This window comes from Cervus elaphus, chromosome 7 (genome assembly GCF_910594005.1).
Source record: "Cervus elaphus chromosome 7, mCerEla1.1, whole genome shotgun sequence".
NCBI lineage: Eukaryota > Metazoa > Chordata > Mammalia > Artiodactyla > Cervidae > Cervus > Cervus elaphus.
Window position 1 is genome coordinate 49,246,761 of NC_057821.1, and position 23,269 is coordinate 49,270,029.

General features: G+C 48.0%; 1 protein-coding gene across 6 annotated transcripts in view; it reads right to left on the minus strand.

The window, feature by feature from the left end:
• FARS2 (phenylalanyl-tRNA synthetase 2, mitochondrial) overlaps positions 1-23,269 on the minus strand; it is a 288,633-nt gene that overhangs the window by 122,282 nt on the left and 143,082 nt on the right. For all 6 annotated transcript variants that reach the window (XM_043908613.1, XM_043908611.1, XM_043908612.1 and 3 more), the window contains one exon: positions 8,744-8,904. In XM_043908613.1, coding sequence (XP_043764548.1) covers positions 8,744-8,904 — 161 coding nt within the window. The remainder of the gene's footprint in view (positions 1-8,743; positions 8,905-23,269) is intronic.

The following is a 23,269-nucleotide window of genomic DNA, read 5'->3' on the forward strand; positions in this document are numbered from 1 at the left end:
CCTCCTCGCCTCACACCCGGGGAGGGCGGCCACGCGGACGGAGCCGGTCACACCTGAGGGGAGGCAGCCACGCGGACGGAGCCGGTCACACCTGAGGAGGGGCGGCCACGCGGACAGAGCCGGTCACACCTGGGGAGGGGCGGCCACGTGGACGGAGCCGGTCACACCTGAGGAGAGGCAGCCACGCGGACAGAGCCGGTCACACCTGGGGAGGGGCGGCCACGTGGATGGAGCCGGCCCTGGGGGGGAGAACGGCCGCGCCTCACACCTGAGGAGGGGCGGGCAGGACGGAGCCGCCCCCGGGGGAGAACCGCCGTGCCTCACACCTGGGGAGGGGCGGCCACGTGGAAGGAGCCGGCCCCCGAGGCCCCGCCACCAAGGAGTCATTTCTAGAGGAGAGGATCTGCAAAGACGGAGGCTGGGCTCCCCTTCTGCAGAGCCGCGCTGCCATCTTGTTGTGGCTCCTCTGGATCTCAGAATCCAGACTCGGTTTCTAGGGATTTCAATCACCCAGCGGGACGTCTCTGAGGGACAAGGTCTCAGGAGCGGTCATAATCTCTTCCGCAACAAACACGTTTTTCTCACTGGGCAAAGTTAAGTCCAAACGAATGCCAGGAGGAGCAGTGCCGTCTGAGGTGGACGGAGGAGATAACGGAAATCTAACCGTCACCCATCACAGACTGTGGCCGGACCTCGAGAATGAGCGGCAGCACTTCCGTCACCAGGGCCAGGACTGAGTGAGCCAGCAGCGCTTGGGAGGCTGGCCCAAGGCAAAAGAAACAGTCAACAGGCGCGTGGAAAGATGCTGAACATCACAGATCATTAGGGAAACGCATCAAAAACACGGAGATATAACTCCACGCCTACTGGGATGGCTACTGTATTACAAGAGAGAGAAGATAACTTTTGGCAAAGAAGGGAAATTGGAATTGTGCTCTGTTAGGTGGGAGTGTAACAGGGTGCAGCTGTGGTGGGAACCAGTGTGACCATTTATCAAAAGAGCAAAAGAGAGAATTACTCTGTGCTCCAGCAATCCCACTTCTGGGAAAGACAGTTCCCAAGAGAATTGAAAATGGGGTCCTGAAGAGAGATTTATATCCCTATATTTATAGTGGGATTGTTTCACAACACTCAAAGGGTGGGGGGCAACTCAAGTGTCCAAGCACGAATAAGCAAAACACGTCACAAAAAGAGGCACACAGATGAAGTCCCTACAGTGATCAATTCACAAGAGAAAGGAAATGAAGTGGGTTCCAAGGGCTGTGGGTTAGGGGGCTGTTGTTTATTCGCTCAGTCCTATCTAACTCTTGCGATCCCCTAGACTGTAGCCTGCCAGGCTCCTCTGTCTATGGGATCTTCCCAGGCAAGAACACTGGAGTGGGTTGCCATTCCCTTCTCCAGGGGATCTTCCCAACCCAGGGGTTGAACCCAGGTCTCCTGCATTGGCAGGCGGGTTCTTTACCATCTGAGCCCCCAGGGAAGTCCCCAAAATATACTAAAGCATTTGTAAACTTTGAGTCATTTATGATAAAAACTCTTAGCAAACTAGAAATAGAAGGAACTATCCCTAATTAAAAAAAAAAAAAAAAAAGGCTTCACAAAAAAACCTACAGCAACCACTTTAAATAAATACTTATTCACAAACTTTCAAGATCAGACATTTAATTAGGCTTTAATTTTACATCACCACAGTTCATTTGGTTCAATCTCCCCAATTCAATCTACTCCAATAAGAATCAAAGGAGCATTCACGGCAAAGTGACTTTTTCAAAGTCAGTAGCTGATAAATTGCCTTTTCCACTTAGATCTGTAAACCCCTGCAATTTGTTTTTGAATAATTAGGAGTCTGGGGTTGAGTTTCATTTTTTTTTCCCATTTGGATTCTCAATTATCCGTGCTTCGTTTGCACAGACATCGCCTCCTCCTGCGGGTTCTATAATGCCGGCCATTTCAGGAGGCCAGAAATAATACAAAGCTGTGTTTCTGAGCTCCCGACTGCCTCTCACAGGCCTCTGTGTTTGCCTTGCCTTAGGTCCACACTCTTACAATGACCGTAAAAAAGACTTGACATCAGAGAAGCAAGTCCTTCAACTTAGTTATTTGGCTGTTTTGGATTCTCTGCACTGCCATATAAATTGTAGAATATGCTCATTAAATTCCTCATTAAATCTCCCTGAATTTATATTTCCTTATTTAAAATTTAATTTTTTAATTTTCTATAGAAGAATAGTTGATTTACAGTGTTGCATTAGTTCCAGGTGAAATTCACAACAACGTGAATTTCTATTTTTTAGCTACTGCAGCTGTCCAGTGTCATTTTGAGGCAATCCTACAAACTGTTTTGGTTTTTTTTTAAATATATATGCAAACTGCAATAATAACCTGAGGATGGCAAACATCAAACCAAAGTCAGGGGTCACCTCTGGGGAAGAAAGCAAGAAGAGGGGTCCATCAGGGAGGCATGGGTGTGTCAAATGCATTTTGAATGCTTTTCTTCTTTACAAGGATCTGTGGTAAATCCCAGTATATTTGCTAGGTGGAGTGTACACAGTTCTATGTTATTAAAAAGTCAAATCAGAAAAATACATGTTTGTATGTTCAGAAGATTTCATAATTTTAAAAATGAACACAGATAAATATACCGTAGCTACTTGGTCCTCATCCACTGATTAAACAGGAGTTCAAAATCTGCCGAATGGACTCTACAAGGGTCATCTATTTATAATCCACTGTCCTTGGTTGTGAATTACAGTCTCTGATTGTAATTTATAAATCTCACAGGGAGGCCCTTGAGAAAATAAATTCTTCCCTCAAATGGAAAGAAAACATTTGATTCATTACTCAGCCAAGTGATAGAAAGAATAATTAAGCTATCCACGATATAAATGAATGCTTACATTAACCATTCTTCATTTTCAAGATCACAAGATTATACATACAAAATGCCAACCGAAGTGCCCAGTTTGAAAAAAAAAAACTGTGTGATAATGGAATCACAAGGTAATTCTCATTTCTCAGTCTAAATACAGGCTGACTTTAAGTTACAGATGAACTCAAACATTCCCTCATCCCCTGAATAACTGAGTTATTCAGTTACTCAGTTCAGTTCACCACTAACTGAAACTGTGAAGCATTTTGTTTCTCCTTTCATTCAGGACGAGGCAAATGAGAGATATACAACAATACGCTTACCTTTCATGACTAATAACGTAGCAAGGTAAATTACTTCAGTTTTATTCGGTCCCCAAAACATTAATAAAAACCTTGAACTTTCCAACTGAACTGGCTCTGGTATTCCGATGATTGCTCAGAGAGGCTCATCCCAGGCTGAGCCCCTTGAGGTCGGCAGTCCAGCCTTTTCCCTTTGGCCACTGTAAGTTAACTCAGGTGCACGTGCCCAGGAGACCCGGATTTCTATACTGTTTCAAACAGAGAAAAACACATCCCATAGCCACAGCCTGTCCATGCCCCCCATGCTGCTGACGTAGGAAAAGAGACACAGCCAGGTCCAGGCGAGGGGAGCATTATGGCTTCCCAGGTGGCTCAGATGGTAGAGAGTCTAACTGCAGTGCAGGAGACCCAGGTTCGATCCCTGGGTCAGGAAGATACCCCAGAGAAGCGAATGGCAACCCACTCCAGTATTGTTGCCCTGGCGGACAACAATCCATGCTTAAGGTAAGACTGGGCCCTCCCTTAATTTGGATTCCCCAGTGGTTCAAGTGGTAAGGAATCTGCCTGCAATGCAAGAGATTCAAAAGATGCAAGTTTGATCCCTGGGTTGGGAAGATAGCCCCTGGAGGAGGAAATGACAACCCACTCTGGTATTCTGCCCTGGAAAATCCCAAGGACAGAGGAGCCTGGCAGGCTGCAGTCCGTGTGGTCACAGAGAGTTGGACACGACTGAGCATGCACGCACCCGGCGGTGTCTATAAACAGGAAGCTGCTGAACATCTTCATTGGGTTGATGGCCAGAAGTTGTAACAAGGATGTTGAACGTGTGTGCATATAGAGGTCACAACATAACTGTCCAATCTATAACAGAAGATATGAGGACCTCACTCTTACTGTTTTAAAAGTGCATTAAATAAGGAAGGCATGTGTGGTGGCTGCCCTCTATTTCGCTTTCACAAAGATAAAAAGCAGTCATAAGTCCACAAGCCTCTGACGACAGAGGTCCCGGGACAGACACGGGGTGGCAATCCAATAGGACTCAACAGACCGAGGGTCCATGAAACAACCTCACATCACAAGGCAGGCAAAGCAAGGTGGAGATGGAAACTGCAGGCAGGAGGGACCAGGAGTCACGAGGGCACCGTGGCCACTTGGCCCACAGTGGCTGTGGAGGTTGTGACAACAGGAGTACCAGTTAACGTGGACGAGATGCTCACTGGGCACACGCTCACTGGGATGAAGGCTTTACATAAAGGCACCAGGACGGTTCCCACAGCAAACGGGTCCATCCTCCTGCTCGCTGCATCTCTCCACATCTGACCGTCAACAATGACTACAGGGCGCAAACAAACAGTCCTGTGGCTGGTCATCTCCCCCTCTTCCTGTGATTTTCTATGACTGTCTTCTGGGATAAACATCCTCCTTCCTGCAGAAGAGAAATATTTATGTGCTTTTTTTGGGGGGGGGGCGGTGGCGAGATGGAAAAAATTGCACAGGGGGAAGAAAAATGAGATCCACTAATTTCACCGCAACACAGTGAAGCTGATGGGATTCTCGCAGCTGGATTTATCTGGGAACAGAATGAGGAAACACCGCATAATCCTGCACTGAGTCTCTACCAGACAACATTTATGGTAATGACAGAGAAACTGGATCTAGGAACTATTCCAAGTCCCAGAGATTAGCAAGTAATCGCAGGCTCAATTCCTGATACAATTCTGGAGAGACGTGGAAGGATTTGAGAATTAACTAGCAAAATAGGATTAAAAAAAGATGAAAATTTTGATCCCTGCATACACTGGTCAATATTAGCAAAACTCTACATTCACCTGTGTGCAGCCCTTCACTGCATTTCATATTATTTATAATTTTGTTGTTTAGTCGCTCAGTCATGTCCGACTCTTGCAACCCCATGGACTGTAGCCCGCCAGTCTCCTCTGTCCATGGGATTTCCCAGGCAAGACTATTGGAGTGGGTTGCCATTTCCTTCTCCAGGGGATCTCCCCAACCCAGGGGTGGAACCCGTGTCTTCTGCAGTGCAGGTGGATTCTTTATCACTGAGACATGGGGGAAGCCATCTCTTGATAAATCTATCTCCTTCTCTAGATTGAAAACAGCTTGAAGTCAGAAACTGTGCATTTCATCTCATTGACTCCAGAGTGGTGCTTCGTCTAGGAAACAAGATTTTACCAGTTCAATGTTAGGAGCCCCCTGGAGTCGGCTTTAGTGAAAATCGTAGCTCTGTAACTTGCTAGCAGAGTTCTTGGGGCTGAGCTCCTTGTTGGCTCCAAGACTCAGTTTCATTGTCTATACAATGGGTTAATAGACTTCACCCCCATCAGATTGTGAAGAATGAAAGCTATGACACAGGCAAAGTGTCTAGTCCCATGACTTGTACCCAGCACTCAACAAATGACAAGTGTTATAAGGCACTAAATAAATTAATGCACAGAGTACGGGGCACTGAACCATGACCGCGGGAAGACACAAAACAAGGGAAAACGGCCAACCCTGGCCGTAAGAAACCCCCAGTCCTCACAGAGCAGGGTGCTTGCAGCTGATGCCTGGTACCCCAGGGAGACCAAGGACTCACTGATGGCTTCCCAGGAATCTAACTACGACCGACCTCAGAGACGACGGGGCCGACAGCAGACCTGCCCTCTCACCGTCACTGCCTTCAGGCTCAGCCTCACCATCATTTATAATCATGTTACACGTCCTTCCTCAGACAGCCCAAGGTCATTAAGTGAGAAAGGAGTCCCTATTTCCTTCATGTACAGACGCACGACCTCGCCACACAAATGGTCAGAAACTGCTCACACTCTCCTATTATCTATATTACTTTCACCTAACAACAAAATCTCCTCTCTTCTATCTGAAGCAAGCAATCTGCCATGATGGAAACGGAACAGATAAAGGTATATGTGGAACTTCCCTGGCGGTCCTATGGCTAAGGCTCTGCGCTCCCAAGGGAGGGGGGCCCGGGTTCAACCCCTGGTCAGGGAACTAGAAACCACGCGTCACAGCTGAAGACCCCGCGTGCCACAGCCAAGGCCCAGCGCAGCCAAACAAACAAACAATGCTTTTTTTAAAAAAAGAAAAGTGTATGTGATGGGCTGAAAAACGACCCCCGAAGATGTCCACTGCCTCATCCGAGGAACCCATGGATCTGTTACCTGACACTCAAAGACTACTTCACGGATGTGCTGAAGAAAAATCTTAGTGTGTGGAGATAGGCTTGTCACAAGGGCTCTTGTGAGAAGAGACAAATGTGCGGAGGGAAGGCAGAGCGGCCACATGGGAAAGGAAAGGGAGGGACGCGGTGCGATGCAGTCAGGGGTCAAGGATCGCGGTCGGCCCCGGAAGCTGACCCAGGCAGGAGGAGGAGAGGGTCTCCCCTGGAGCCTCCGGGGGCACCAGCCCCACTGCCCCTCAGCCTGAGCCTGGCAGACTGACTGTGAATTCCTGACCTCCGGGGCTGTAAAATATAGAGACATGTGGGTTGAACCTGCTAGCTTTGTGGTAATTTGTAACGTTAGCCACGGGAAACTGACACAATATAGTCAATAGATACTAATTATAAGGGAGTCATTAGGAAGTAGCTCTCTGTGATCTATAATTCACAAAGCATTTTACAGAGATCTACTGTCTCAGCTATCAAATCCTAACTGTCCCCCATCCCCACCCCCTGCTCCATCAGAAGTTAAGTTTCTTACACAAACTTAAGGAGACACGAAATCCAGTTCGACTCCTGGTTATGACAAAGGGATCTGGCTTCATTGCCTTCACTGCCTGCCCGGGGAAAGGGTAAGGCTTCCTGGGGATACATGCTGCCAACATTTAAAAACCAAGACGATTGAAGAAGCAGGAAAATGTCACCCATAACCAAGAAGAAAAGAAGACTAAAAGGAGAACAACAGAGAACTGAAAGCTTGGAAATAACAGACCAAGACTTAAAAGTCACTGTGATGAACATGCTGAAGAATTTAGGGGAAACTGTTCAAGATGGATGAAAAGATGGAGAATTTCATCAATCATAAAAACCCTAAAAAGGACGCAAGTAGAAACTGGAGAAATGAGGAGTACAAAATTAGAATGAAAACGCACTGGAGGGGCTTGGTGGTTACATGGACACAATAGAGAAGACAAGGAAACCAAAGACAAGACGAGAAAAACTACCCAAGATAAAGCACACAGTGGGGAAAACCCAATAAGAAGAAGCACACCCTGGGCACCAGAGTTCTGCGGCACAAATGCAAACGGGCTGACACACGGGCGGTCACAGTCTGAAGGGCAAAGGAAGAGAGAGCTGTTGGAAGAGATGTGAGGCTTTTCAAAGAGGGCTGAAAATCACTAATTCAACACACTGAAGTCCCAAGCAAGACAGTAAGACAGGAAGTCACACACAGGTCAACCTGCCAAAAACCAAAGTGAAAAGACAGAGGCAATGAAACGACACATTTTAAAGAACTAAGAGGGAAAAAAAGCATGCACAAATATTGGTAACCTGGACACCTATATCCATGAAAATATTACTAACATAAAGATGAAACAAAGGCATTTCCAAACAAAAGCTGGGAAAATTCATGCTGCACTACAAGAAATGGTAAAGTAAGTCCTTCAGACTTACAGAAAATGAATACTGAGAAAAATCATGAAGGGCAGTGAGCAATGGGCAAATATCGAGGAAAATATAGTTTTAAATTTCTTTGAAGGACAATGGCTATTTGAAGCAAACAGAGCAATGTATTGTGGGATTATAATATACAGAGAAATAAAATAGGACAGTAATAATACAAGAAAAAGAAAGAGTAAATAGAATTACAGTATTGTAACATTAAATATTTCATGGAGTTGTAATACTCTTTGGTTACTCATGGTAAAGTGTGATGAATTAATTATGCATATTGTAATCTAGAATAACCACTTAAAAATAATATAAAATTGAGAAACAAAACAGCAATAGAGTAATAAAATATAATACAAAAACAAACAACCCCCTGCACAAAATCTCAATTTCCAAGTAAAGAAAAAGAACAGAAAAGGAAAATGGGTAAGAACTAAAGAGATAATAAAAATTAACCCCAAGAATGTCCCATGGAATACACTGAGTGTAACAAAGAGTCAACACCCAATTAAATATGGGTTTACAAAAAGACCCAGCTGTTTACAAGAGACATGCTTTTAGTATAAAGACAGAAACTGAAAATAAAATGATGAAAAAAATGTACACTTCAAACACTAATCATAAAAAAGTCAATGTGTCTAGGTTAGCAGCAAAAAAACTCCCAAAAAAGCGAACTGTGACAGTATCATCAGTGATCAAGATGGCTATTTCATGGAAAACAGACATTAATGAAGCCCAAAGTTGGTTCCCTGCTTAGACTAACAGGCTTGATAAATCCCCTTTTATCAGTATATAATTTTAGAAGGTCCATGGAGGTCCTGTGTGTCTATGAATCTCGGTTGAAAGCGCGTTGCAAGGTGACATTACCTTTGCACTCACTGATTCTCTTCACGGCGCGTGACCCCGTCCCTTGTGCTCAAGGGGAGGGGACTCCCCGTCGCTCACCTGGAACGTCACCTGCTGGTTGATGTCCTGCACGCGGAACTGCTTCAGGAAGCGCTCGTCCTCGCTCCAGAAGAGGCGGATGTCGGGGATGTCGTAGAGGATCATGGCCAACCGCTCCAGCCCCAGCCCGAAGGCCCAGCCGATCCGGTCCTGAGCTCCGGCTGCAGTGGGGACGGGAGACGAGACAGAGGGTCAAAGTGCACGAGAGGCCACAGGTCCTCCCACTCCTGGCACCAGACATCCCACTCCTGACACCGGACAGGGCCGCAGCGGCGCCAGGCAGGGGCGAGGCGCGCTTACCCAGTGCGTGTTCATCACGAGCTCATAAAAAACGTCTGTCCGAATATGGTATGTACTATGACACCACTCTTTAACATGGGGACAAATAAGGGTTGTAATGTAAAAAATAATAATAAAATGTGATGTTCAAGGATTATACGGTTAATTGTTTTAAAATATGTTTAAAACATTTCTGCACTGTCTTTGCAAATAAAAAATAATAAAGATAGGTGGAATGTTAATGTTGCTCTGTGAGTCAGACTTTTTTCCTTAATTAGTAAATCCTTTATATTTTATTATAAAAATTGTAGATAAAACCAACCATCCAAGCCCAGCATTTATTTGCAGCTGAAAGAGCAGTGGGTTCATTGTACTTGAGCCTATTTCACATGCAGCAGTTTTTAGTTCTTAGCTTTGCTTCTTTCATTCATTACCCTCACCGGCTTCCTTACCCACTGAAACTTTCCTAGAGCAAGATAAGAACGACACGCCGTCCCTAACAATAGGTAAGAAAAAGAATAACAATCTCATTATTCAGACGGGCAAAGAATATGAAGATATGCACAAAAAGGGAAAAAAATGATTCTTAAGCAAATCAAAAGCTTACTTAAGAAAAACAAAAAGTGCACTAAGTTACCATTTTTTACTTATCCAACTGGGAAAAATAAAAACATTTCATTGCATACTTGACACCAAAACCATGAGAAACCACGACCTTCCATATGCTGAGAGCAGGCGCACGTGCGGGCTTTCAACCCCCAGACCTAAGGAGCGTGGCGCTGTTGCCATCCTCAGAATTACAGACACACCACACGGCCACTTTCACTACCAGGCTGTTCCTACATACAGGAAGTTATGAATGTATAAGGCAGTTTGCTGGAGCACTGTTTATAGCGAGACAATAAACAACCTAAGTATCCATGAATAGGAAGCTGGTTGAATAAACCCTACTATATCCATACAGTGGAATATTATGGCTAGAAAAAAAAAAGCAGTAGTCGTCTGTCTTTTTAAGGGAAGTAACTGGGCGAGTGAAGGACAGACTTTTATATACACCTTTTATATAACGCGTGAGAAGAAACATTTCAGTAAAAATTTTCATGGCTGAATGAAATAATTTCTGTTTATTCTGGGGAGGTTATAAGAACAAAGGGCCTCCTTTGTTCCAGGCGGAGCTCCAGGTGGAGCTAGTGGTAAAGAACCCACCTGTTAATGCAGGAGAAGTTAAGAGAAGGAGGTTCCATCCCTGGGTTGGGAAGATCCCCTGGAGGAGCGCACCGTAACCCACTCCAGGATTCTTGCCTGGAGAATCCCATGGACAAAGGAGCCTGGCAGGCTACAGTCCATGGGGTTGCACAGAGTCAGACACGACTGAAGCGACTAAGCAGGCACGCATCATATTTGAAAGGTAACCAAGAGATGAATTTAGGAAGATCACAATATACAAAAACCCGGGGTGGGTGTGACTCGGGGCCTCCTGGCTGCCAGTGAGGACAGGCCTGAGAGGACCCCGGACGCAGGCCAGCAAGGGGCCATCCCGTCGGGACCTGAAACCGCAGCACAAGAGTCTTGTCGCAAGAGTTGGACACGACTGAGCGACAAAACCACCACCACTGAGCTGTCCGGCCCATCACGTTAGGAAGGCGCCAGGAGCTGCATGTCGAGAGCGCTGGTCACAGGGTCACTGAGTCGTCCCGACGAGTCTTCATGAAATACACTGATCTCAGGTCTGAGAAAATGGGAACAGGAAAAGCTTCTTTTCTTCTCCTGAACGACTGGATTGTTTTCAGTGTGAGGGTATCTCGACTTCACATAGCTGATCCTAACTCACCCCTCACTCCGCCCCGTGGAAGCATACAGCCATCCTTACCGGTCCCCACTGAGAACGGTAATGTGGCTCTGTGCGTCTCTTGTCCCATTTCTATTTTCTTACTTACATCCTCTTCGTCCTGATTATCTGAACTACTTACTCCATCCTCCTGTACGTACTTTTACACAGCACCTCAAATCCTTCATGGATGAAAGAGAGCCGTAACTAGACAGGTGTCGTCACCCGGGCAGGTCTAATTCTCAGGCCTTTGGCACTCCTCAGCGGGAATTTGTTGCTGGGTCCTCCTGGGCTGACAGGGTTTTAAGGCAGTTTTTTTTTTTTTCCTACATTCTAGGACTGGAGGGTTCCAGTAAATGAGAATCTGTGGAGCAGAAAACTGACTGGAAAGAAGCACCCTCAGTTAAACAGAACGTTCCAGATGGGAGGCAATTTAGGTGTCCTCCTCCTCCTCTTCCTGCTTTTGAACGTCCCCATCTCTAGACTCTTATCTCATCTTGTTTTGGTTTTACACAGACGCTGGTCTTAGAAGGATTTTCAGCAACAAATCCCCGTACCCTGCTCTGTTTTCTTCAGAGAATACCACCTTCCAAGACTCCCCAACTTTTCACCTTTGTAGCTTTTACTGTTCGCTATCAGACTCTGTGGGCAGCGTCTGATCCGAGGGCTGGGGCCCGAGGCTGGCTTCCATCACTCACACCCCTGAGGGGCTGGCCCAGCTTCCTGCGGGCTCACACACGGAGAAGAAGGGAGTGAGCGGCAGGAAGGCGGGGCTCAGAGATTTTTCCACTTTTTAACTTATTGACTTCATTTAAATGGGTCTTATTAGGAACAAGTTCATACTTCAAAATGAAGTTTTTGATACAGGCAGTGACTTTAAGTTTAAATCCATGAGAGAGTTTATCTATCACAGTATGAGGCAATATGCGAGATGCTATTTCTGAAAAGACATCTCAGAAAGAAGCGAACTGGGACACAAAAGAAGGAATAACAGGGAAACGGAATGTCCTGTCCCCTCCCCCTGCCTTTTTCACCATCACCGGGCCTCATCCAGACAGGTCAGCGGCAGGCCTGGGCCGCGGCTTCCGGGACCCAGCATCTGAGCTGTCTCCGCTCCAATCCCCCTCCCTCCATCTCACTTTCTTCCCCAGCGACTGAAGCCTGCACCCCACCGTTTCCTCTCATAGGCTGCTTTGCTGCAAAAGTGAACGCTGTTAGTCACTCCGTCACGTCTGACTCTTTGGGACTCCATGGACTGTAGCCCGCCAGGCTCCTCTGTCCCTGGGATTCTCCAGGCAAGAACACTGCAGCGGGTTCTCCTCCAGGGAATCTCAGGGATCAAACCCAGGTCTCCTGCATTGCAGGCAGATTCTTTATTGTCTGAGCCACCAGGCAAAGCCAAGGGTCAAATTAAAACTTTAAACAACTACATACTGGAAAAATATTTTTATTATGTTAAGTACTTCCCTGTCAATAGGGGCTGATCTCTAGGAATTCTTTGGCTCAATGAACTGACACTTTCCCAAAATAACTGTGACAAGAAACACTGAAACAACCTAGCAATTAGCATTCATATTTTATAGAAATTTACCAGTTACAAAGTACTTCACCTCTATTATCTTCATTCTGATCCTCACAACGACCCTATAGGGGATGTCAGGCTGGTATTATTAGCTGTGTTTAAAAGATAAACACCACTTTAGCAAGATCACACAGACACTGGGACTGAAATCTATTTTTTTTTCTTGAAGTATATATCCAATGAAACATTAACTTCAAGAGGCTCTGTTCAAAGTATTTCAAAACATCAGAGAGTTCCGTTCCACTTATGTTTGTGTGCTTTTTGCTTTGTAACTGCTAGTTTCCTGATGGACTTTGTCATTATTCCATGAAAGCTAATAAGATGATTTGCAACATAAGTGGTTGCTTAAATATATCAGCAGGCTTTTCTGAAGACTTTCCGTCCCTCTGAGGGTGCCTTTCACAGTGGTCCTGACCCCTGCACAGGGGCCTGCAGTGTGCTGACGGGGCCCGAGTGGAGCAGCGGTTTGGGACAAAAAGCCTCCGCTGCCCTTGACCGTTAGTTGTGAAGACAGCCACACAGGGACAAAAGCCCACAGCATCCCAGTGTGCCACGCACGTCCGCAGGCAGGCCTAGGAAGGCCAGTGCAGCTACATAAATTCTGGTTGCTTTCCTCCCGTCACGGACTGAGTCCTTGATCCCGCGCGTTCCAGCTACAATTCTTGAACTGCTTCCTCAGAGGCTTGTCACCGGATGACTGACTGTTCGAGCTGAGCCCAGAGATTGATCTCCCGCCTGAAAACTTTCTCCAGTTGTATATAACCTCGGCTCTGCACGCTTCTCTCGACAAATCCTTCACAGGGTCCAAAGGCAGACCTCTTTGAAGAGAACTTTACCACGGACGGCAAGAGACAGTGACTAGCCTCTACGGGCCATGAAAACCGTGCTCCTTCATATGGCCTGAGCTGCACTGGATTCTAATCAGCACTGTAATGGAAGCTTTTTTGTTGTCGTTCTTTTTTAATGGGTCTTTTTAAAGAAGTTTCTGGACGACGGCTGCTTTGCAGTCGAGCTGGTGTCTGCCGGCAGCAAGGTGCATCGGCCGCACGTGCACACACAGCCCCCTCGCTCTCAGACTCCCTCCCACTGAGGTCAGCACGGGGCGTGGAGCAGCGTCCCCTGAGCTGCATGCGCAGAGCTGCCCGTTACTTCTCATTAGCCATTTCTGGTGCAGAGGCTAACCGGCAGTGCCTGAACCAATGCCCCATGGTTGTGTCCAGCCAGAATTCTCCTTATCATGTCTCCAGTTTCCTTTAGGGACCTATGTCCTAAAAATCCATATCCTTCCAACAAGGGGAAAACATATGGCAGCAGAAACATGAAACGGAATTGAGTTGACTAAGTTGGTAACAGTACAGGGTAGTCTAGAACCTTTTGAAAACATAAAGGGAACAGTCATGCCTTGATTAGCATTTACGAAGAGTTAAAAACTAAAGAACAGCTCCAGTACTTTGGCCGCCTGATGTGAAAAGCCGACTCATTGGAAAAGACCCTGATGCTGGGAAAGACTGAGGGCAGGAAGAGAAGAGGGTGATATAGGATGAGATGGTTGGATGGCATCACCTGCTCAGTGGACGTGAGTTTGAGCCAACTCTGAGAGATGGAAAGGACAGAGGAGCTCGGCCTGCTGCAGTCCATAGGGATGCAAAGAGCTGGACTCACTTAGGGACTAAACAATAACAACAAAAATCTAAATATATTGACTGGAGTATAATCAACCGAGGACTCACATCGTACCTCCTGTATCTCCCTTTGACTGGCCACCAAAATATAGCAATTTTATCCTTTAAAATTGGCATGGGGGGTTGCCATGCCCTTCTCCAGAGGATCTTCCCGACCCAGGGATCGAACCCACGTCTCCCTCACTGCAGGCGGGTTCTTTATCGCTGAGCCACCCAGGAAACCCTTTGAATGTTCCATCCCCTCACTGAAACTCCTGGAGAATTAACTTGGATGCACTTACCTATTCCCTTCTGTTACAGAGCCAAGGAATGACCCTTCCTGCCTTCTGGTCTGAGAAACTGCGCCTTTATCTCCGCTAGAAAGATGGCGTTCCAAAATAAAAGTTAATAGTGCTCTATTTCTTGTCACACTGTTGTAATTTTTTAACTGTGAAAGGAACTTAATTTAGAGTAAGTAATGCCACTGTCACTTAAATATACCAATGATAAAAGAAACGTCAGCAGCTCTAATTCCATAATTCCCGAGTAATGACAATTAATGGAACCCTCTTTCCTGGTGGGAGTTGTTTTCGGCAGTAGATAAAGGAGCCACTGAGCCTTTTAAGATTTACTCTCATAACCACATTGCATCTCTCTTTATCATTATCTGAAACATAATTAGAAGATGACATATAAAACACACTAAAAATCAAACAGGATTCCATCCCCAGAGGAAGAGCTGAGAAGCACCTCTTTGCCTCCACTGAGACCGGATGGAAAATCACATCCCTGACATCAGCTGTGTCCTGCATCTGTCCACCCTCGGCATCCACCTCCCCTGTCAGCACACGAGAGCTGGGTGAGCTCATGCCTGGCGGTTACTGGGTAGACAGTAATCGGGTCAGAGAAGGCAATGACGCCCCACTCCAGTACTCTCGCCTAGAGAATCCCATGGGTGGAGGAGCCTGGTGGGCTGCAGTTCATGCGGTCGCGAGGAGTCGGACACGACTGAACGACTTCACTTTCACTTTTCACTTTCATGCACTGGAGAAGGAAATGGCAACCCACTACAGTGTTCTTGCCTGGAGAATCCCAGGGACAGGGGAGCCTGGTGGGCTGCCGTCTATGGGGTCGCACAGAGTCAGACACGACTGAAGCGACTTAGTAGCAGCAGCATTAATTAGGTCGTTTCACTGCAGTGGATGTATTCTCTGACCTTTCCAAAAAGAAAACGAATCAATAGGAGTATCTTATAAAGATGCTATTTCCTTCCTCAGCTTGCTCCCACAGTCTACAGTTTACAGAGTGGCATGTCTGTGGTCTCTACAGCGGGACACCATCTCTTTAGTGACCCAGCTACATTCAGAGAAGAGTCAGCCTTTAAGGCGGGCCCGAACACACAGTTCAGTTGCCTTCAGGACCTCTAGGCTGATGTCAAGCTGTTTCTTTTTGGCCGTGCAGCTAGCAGGATCTTAGTCCTCTGAGAAAAAAGAAGTCAGCATTTGGACACTGGCCACTCCCGAAAGCCACCACCACCATGCTCAGCTCTCTGGTGACAGAAGTCCTCTCCCGGCCTCGCCCCCCCCCTCCCCTCCCCGCCCAGCGCTCCCCTCCCCTGCCCCCGCTGCCCCATCACCCCCCTTCCAGCTCCCACCTCTGCACCCCCTTCTGCGCCCAGGGAAGGAAACAGCGTTAAGCTGGATGGAAGATGGAAGCTGTGCCATCGGACCGGACCACCCTTGAAAACGACCAAGAAGGCTGAGATCTGCTTGAAACCTCACCCTGGACGAGGAAGATTAGAAAGAACCTGCTGAAGGCAGTGGTGTGAAAAACAAAACCGTCTGAGGGGAAAAACAAAACCATCTTAGGGTTTACACCTGCTGAGCCCAGCTCGCTGACTGCCATGTTGCAAGCGGTTTACTCGTCCTTCCTTCTCTCAGGCAAACCGCCTCCCGCAGGTCTCTGCCTCCCAAACCCCCAGACTTGCTCTTGCCTTCTCTGCCTCTAGGTAACGCAGAAATAGCTGAAATATTCAAATATTTTATTCTGGACCCCAAAGAGAGTAGAGTATAATATTAAACCGAATGAAAGAGACAGGGAATAGAATAAGGAAATAGGAGCATGGGAATTAAATGTGCCCGATGTCTCCCTTCTTCTTCCCAAGGGATCTGAGGCATTTTTAGCCATTTGGCTACAAAATCTGAGAGATTAAAGCAGATGGAGGGGGAACTTAAACGGACATGGGAACAGAGCTGGATAAAAATAAGCTATCGGTTGGCAAAGCTAAAAACACAGTCCCACGGGTGTAAGCACATGGAAGTTCTGTGACATAATGTGTGAATCAGACCAAATCGGTAGTCGGAACGATGACACAGACTGTCCCTTTCATCAGCAAACTGGCCGGTCACATCCAGGCCAGTAAGAAGGGTGTCCGTGGGGGAAACGCTATGTGGAAACCAAGCCCTGCGTCATCCTCAGCACCCTGGACCCGCCAGGACAGCCTGGGGGCCACGTGACTGAGCTCTGGTCCCTGGAACTGAAGTGGGCGGAAGCGAGACCCCCCACTCCTTGGAGACCCTCCAGTCTCTCCTCCCCTGCTGCGGGGGCCCTGGGGGCCACGCGTTCCACACGGCACTGCTGTGGACGGAGGACTCCACAGACGTCTCTCTGACACAGAGAGAGACACTGTCAGTGGATCAAACCACTAAGATTTCAGGAGGGCCTCTGTTAGCTCAGCACAGCCCCGGTCTGTCCTGACGATTAATCAGCCCCGACTTTCTGATGCGACAGAGGAATCTGGACTCACTGAAAAACAATATAACCTCTGAGTGGCACCAGACTCCGGGGATCAATGCCACTTCTCCTTGTCCTACAAAAATAATTTTGCTAGCTCAGTATAAACATTCCAAATAAACTCTGGAGGAGATTTATAGAGAGCCCACTACTTACAAACTAAGAAAACGGTGCTCCTTCACTGTGCAAGGGCTTCCCTGGTGGCTCATTGGTAAAGAAGCCGCCTGCCAATGCAGGAGACATGAGACTCAGGTTCATTCCCGGGGTTGGGAAGACTCCCCTGGAGAAGGGAATGGCATCCCACTCCAGTATTTTTGCTACAGAATCCCATGGAGAAAAGGAGCCTGGCGGGCTACAGTCCATGGGGCTGCAGAGTCAGACACGACTGAGTGACTGAGCAAATTGTGCGATGGTTCAGTAAACAAGAAATTGCTAAATTATAAGAAAAAAAAAAACAAAACAACCTTGAAAGTCTAAGGAACTTAGCACTAAAACGGGTGACCCAGAGAGAACGGAGAACCAGAGACCATGGTCAGAGAACTAAGATCCCATATGCAAAAAAAAATTACAAAGGGAAAGAAAGGATTTCTAAGAACTCCTAAGAATATGTTTTTTTTTTTTTTTTTTCAAAGTAAAGCCTTTAAGAACCTGAGCTTGTATCTGATGTGATTCTATCAGAAGAGAAGCAGGTGCGTGGCCATCCCTCTTCCTGGTAAACAGCATCTGTCAAACGTAAGCCCACACTGCCTCCCTTGGGGGCAGCGGCCAAATCCATCACTCAGTGACCAATCAAAATCGAAGAGGACAATCAAAATATTCTGGGTCACTAACATATGTATCCGTCGATATTTTCTCATTTTCAGTTTTAATACATTTGTCATGAATTTTTAATCAATAACTTACTTCCTTGGGGAGCTCTATTTCTTTGCAAACTTATCCTCTTCGTGTTGTCTTTTCCCAGGAACTCCAGAGATAATTCGAAAAAGCATGGCTTCATCATTTCTCACTCGTCCAACTGGCAGATGCTGCGGCCCGGCAATCAGAACCACGGACAAGAAGGTGGGCGGGCACAGGTCACCCCTGCCGCCAGGCCGCCGGGTCTCTCTCTCATGTCATTTCGTGAGCTGGTGTTGTGAACACAGAATCTGTTGTAGTATTCTCTGGACTCTGTAGAAATGCTTGATAAGTTTTCTTAACAATAATTTTCAAAATGTGCCCTTCAAGGACAGGGGCAGAACTGGTCACATCTGTCACCCACTGCCAAATAGAGAAGGAACTGTGCGATCTGGTCTAAAGGCAAGAGACACGAGAACTGCTGTAATGGGGCAGCTTTGAGCTGGACGTGACTGTCCCCAACAGGAGCCAGAGCCGAGGGCAGCATGACTCTCTGAACATGGGAGGCTGTCACGGCTTGTCTGCAATGCCTACACTCAGGCCTTACAAACCCCAACAAAGACCTTCTTAAAGAAACCTCTGCCAGCAGCAGCACCACGGCAGGCGGCTTCCTCTCTGGACTGACTTCAGGATCCTCAGATTCCGCTCACCCCTGGGGGCGGCAGGGTCACTGAGCGCATCTCCGTCTGTGGTCACGAGGAACTGTCGCCACCTCCTCCCGAAACTGCTAACAGCCGGGTGTCGTGGGGAGCTGGCCGGGACTGTTTGGCAGGAAGCGGGTGTCGTGGGGAGCTGGCCGGGACTGTTTGGCAGGAAGCGGGTGTCGTGGGGAGCTGGCCGGGACTGTTTGGCAGGAAGACCCAAACAGTGGTCACTCCAACAGGAAGCAAAACTGAATTTTAAGAAAGTCACCTGGGTGATGGTTACCGCGTCTGAGCTTGAATTCACTCTTCTGATCTCACTGGCTTATTCGAAGCAACACGGGAAAACTATGAACAGACAAATCATCCACTTTCTCAGGGGAGCTCAGGGTGAAGACCACACCAGATGCATCCAGTGAGACATAACAGAATAAACCCCATGGTGGGGTCAACTAAATCTGAGAACACAAAGGGACCCCTATTCTATTTCGTTATTTTTTAAACTGACATCGGGGACCGGGCTCAGAGAGTCACGTGGTCGTTGAGAGTGCAGCAGAGAAAAAGGGAAGCTTGGAATACGCAGCACTCCCTTACTATACACTTCCTGCCCGGGCCGTGGGCACAGGACTGCTGGGGAAATCTCCACGTCCAAGCTTCACCCAGCAAATGGCATCCAAAACCACCACCCCTCTCTCCAACCAACCTACGTGAAAGCTCTCCCTTCAAACTCTCGGAACCCGGCTCCTAGCATATGTTACCCCTTCCCTTTGGACAAGCTTCTGGAAAGGGCATTGACATTCACCGAGTCCAGTCTCCAGCTCCCGTCAACACCTCGGTACGATCAAGTTGATTGGCACTGTGGCCTCTACACTCTGTTCTATCAGGACTGACCTTCGCAAAAACCACCACCAACAGGAACCCCAGCTGCCAAAGTCAAAGCTCCCTCCTGGGGCTTAGTTCAGGCTACTCTAACAAAGCACCATAGACGGGTGGTTACGAGACACTAACAACTCCCTTCTCACGGCTCTGGAGGTGAGGCCGCCCAGGGCAAGGCCCCCACCTGTCCAGGGTCCCGCTCTGGGGGTCCTTCAGTACGCGCGCTCTGGGGGCCACCACTGCCTCCCATCCTCCCCACTCCCCAGTCCTCCGTAATCACACAGAATCCCACTGTCTGGTGGCCACCTGGGCACTCCCAAGCCTCCCTCTCCAGCCCTGACCTCTTGCCGGAGCTTTGGCTCTGTCAACCCAAGCAGCTGCCGACGTACGGCAGCCAATCATGTCAACCTGCACGCGCCGTCCCCCTCCCCGGTACAGAGCCTGCAGCGTCCCCCTCCCCGGTACAGAGCCTGCTTCTCCAAACGGGAAAGCCTCAGCCTGGGATGCCGCCGCCCCACCAGTCACCCCAGACAGAGACCCGGCAGTCAGCCCTGACTCCCTGTTCCGAACGCCAACTGCTGACCTCCGTCGTTACTGCCACTGCCCGCACGCAGCCCCTCTCGGGCCCTCTGGGGATGGCGGTGCCCGCCACCTGGCGAGAAACCCAGCCTCCAGCCTCCAGCCGGCACAGCGCCATCCGCTCGCTGCTGTCTAGTCGCTCAGCTCTGTCCGACTCTGCGCCCCCGAGGACTGCAGCCCCGCCAGGCTCCTCTGTCCGTGGGATCCTCCAGGCAAGAACACTAGAGTGGGTTGCATGCCCTCCTCCAGGGGCCCTTCCCGACCCAGGGATGGAACCCACATCTCCTGCTTTGGCAGGTGGGCTCCTGACTGCTGAACCACCTGGGAAGCCCCATCAACCACGAAGCCCGGGGCTAATAACTAAAATGCACACACGACCAACCGTGACTCTGCCATGGAAAGCTCTCCAGCTTACACACATAAAGGCTGAGCTGACTACAGAGCAGCACCCAAGCCACCCCCCGACCCACCCCCCTGTCCGTCAGCAACCCCGACCACACCCTCCTTCACAAGCTCTGCCCCAGAACAGCCTCATCCAACAGAAACAGGCCGCGGGGCCGTGCAGGGAGGTTTAAACGTTCCAGTGCCACACTGCGCAAAGGCGGGGAGAAACACAGGTGACATTAACTGTATTAATACACTTAATCTAGTACGTCTAAAATACTCATTGCACCACGTGATCAACATTGCTTAAGTTAGAAGTCTATTTACTCTAGGTATCTGATAAAAAGAATTTAAGACAACAGAGTAAAATCTTTTAGACTCAGTTTGCAATATTGGTAATCCACTTTCTGTGTGATTTTTTTTTTTTGCATTATTAGATATTTGGTTTTAGACTTTTAATTTTGTATTGGAATACAGCTGGCTAACAATGCTGTGATAGCTTCAAGTGGACAGTGAAGGGTCCCAGCAGCTCCGGCCATGTCATCCTCCACAAGCGATGCCCTCGAACAGCCTCAGCCGACAGAAACAGAACACAGGCCATGCAGGCGGTTTGCATTTTCTAGTAGCCACACTGACAACGGCAGGGCAGGGGGAGGTGGAATTAATTAATGTACTTAACCTACTGTATCTAAAATATTCATTTCACCATGTAATCAATGTTTTTTTTAAAAGTATTCATGAGATAGGTTACATTCATTTCTGAACTCAGTATATATGTCACAGTTAAAGGAATCTCCGTTTGAACTGCATCCCACATGCACGACAGCTACACCTGGCCAGTGGCGGCCACGCTGGACAGGACAGCTCCAGTTCCAACAAGAGGCTTGAAGCTTTTCCCCATGTGCCATGCTCTTCCAAACTCACTGTGTTAATTTTCTGGGATTCAGCTCAGATGCCCCTGCCTACCTCCCAAGCTATGCCGAGCACAGGGTCATATTCCATTAACTGTTGGGCCAGCCACCCTCCCACTTCCCAAACCACACTGAAGTCATCTGTGCACGTCTGTCTCCAATGCTCGAGTACTAGTTACCCCAGAACAAAAGCCTACCGGATCTACTCGTCTTCATATGCCGAGCACCCGGCAAAATGCTTATGCATAGCAGCAGACAATTAAATCTTCGCTGAATTAAACTGATGCAGAGTAGCACTAATGAAATCAGAGTTGTACGTTTAAATTCTGGGTTCCTGAGTGAACATTTTATATCCTTGGTTAACAAAAAAGAATGCAAAGACAGACTGCAAACATACTCAATCTATTTCAGTGCAGAGCCTGGTTGTGAAAACATTTACCTGTGGTAGACCGTGAGTAGAATAAAGAAATTTAAAATTTGAAGTTATAAGGGACCATGGTATGAGCTAATTATCTCAGATATAAAGAGAAAAGAGGTGAAGTCATTTAGATGGCAAATACAGAGGTACCCAACTTACAAAGGCAGAACTAGCACCATAACCTGGGTCCCTGCAGTTTCCCATTATACAGCTCGGCTCATGCGGCTATGTCAACGAGTCACGTCAATCAAATAAAATTTGTCATTAAACTTCGTTTAAAATTTGAGAAAGCCTGTACAATTGAGAATCTAGCTGCTTGTCATTACTGCTGTCCACTCCTTTCCAGGCGGCGTGGCAGAGGACAGACCTCTCAGCAAACACAGCCCTGGGCTCCTTCTGGTCCCGACACCGTCCCTCGGGGCAGAGGACGGGTTCTCGCCCACGAAGCGTGGGAGGGGCCCATGTAGCTCAGGAGTGTGGCATCTAGGAGGCGGGGCGCCACCTCCAGGCTCCTCTCCCAGACCCTGCAGCCAGTGTGGGGATGGCCTGGCAGCTGGGAGGATCTGCGATGCTGAGCTACCAAACAGAAGTGTCAGCCCCCACGAGGGCAAGACATGAACTCTGCCGCTGCTGCTGCCAAGTCGCTTCAGTCGCCACCAGGCTCCCCAGTCCCTGGGATTCTCCAGGAAAGAACACTGGAGTGGGTTGCCATTTCCTTCTCCAGTGCATGAAAGTGAAGTCGCTCGGTTGCGTCTGACTCTTAGCGACCCCATGGACTGCAGCCTACCAGGCTCCCCCGTCCATGGGATTTTCCAAGCAAGAGTACTGGAGTGGGGTGCCATTGCCTTCTCCGGACATGAACTCTGGTTGGGCTGAATTACCCAGGTTCTGAGGGTGTTTCTCAGTGGCAGCAGCTCATGCTTCATTACCCTGAATAATATCCAACAGAAAACTAAATTACAGATCTAAGAGCCCGTACCTTGAAATTGAGTGCTTTGGCAAATGTAATTAACAATACTGTAAATTACTGAAAGGGCTTCCCAGGTGGCGCTAGTGGTAAAGAACCCACCTGCCAATGCAGGTAGCCATAACAGACTCAGGGTCGATCCCTGGGTTGGAAAGATCCCCTGGAGGAGGGCACGGCAACCCACTCCAGTGTTCTCACCTGAGAGGCCCAAGGACGGAGGAGTCTGGCGGGCTACAGCTCTAAGGTTGCAAAGAGTCGGACACGGCTGAGGTGACTTGGCACTGAGCACTAAATTACTAAACGCAAATCCACTTTAAAATATTCTCTGCTACTATTTTTATTTTACAATGACACAATAAACTTACCTTAAATGAATATGTATCAGGTGTAAGATATGGTTAGAGACACACAATTGTCAACATGGGAAACCAAAACCCACTGCTGGATCAGGATCTTAGCACTGATTACTTTATCCAAAATGGGCCATAAACATTCTCGGGAAGTGGCTACATCAGCCAAAGTCACTGTCTGCGGCTAGGACCTGGGGTGCTCTTTCCATACGGGCTATCACTCCACGAGGAATTCCTATTGGCAAAAGTGTCATGGAATGTCAAGGGGGGTTTGGGGGGAGACTTAATGAAGTACAGTTTGAATTTCCTGACTGTACATAAAGGGATGTCAGTGCAAGGCTGTATCGAAACATTTGGAAAGAG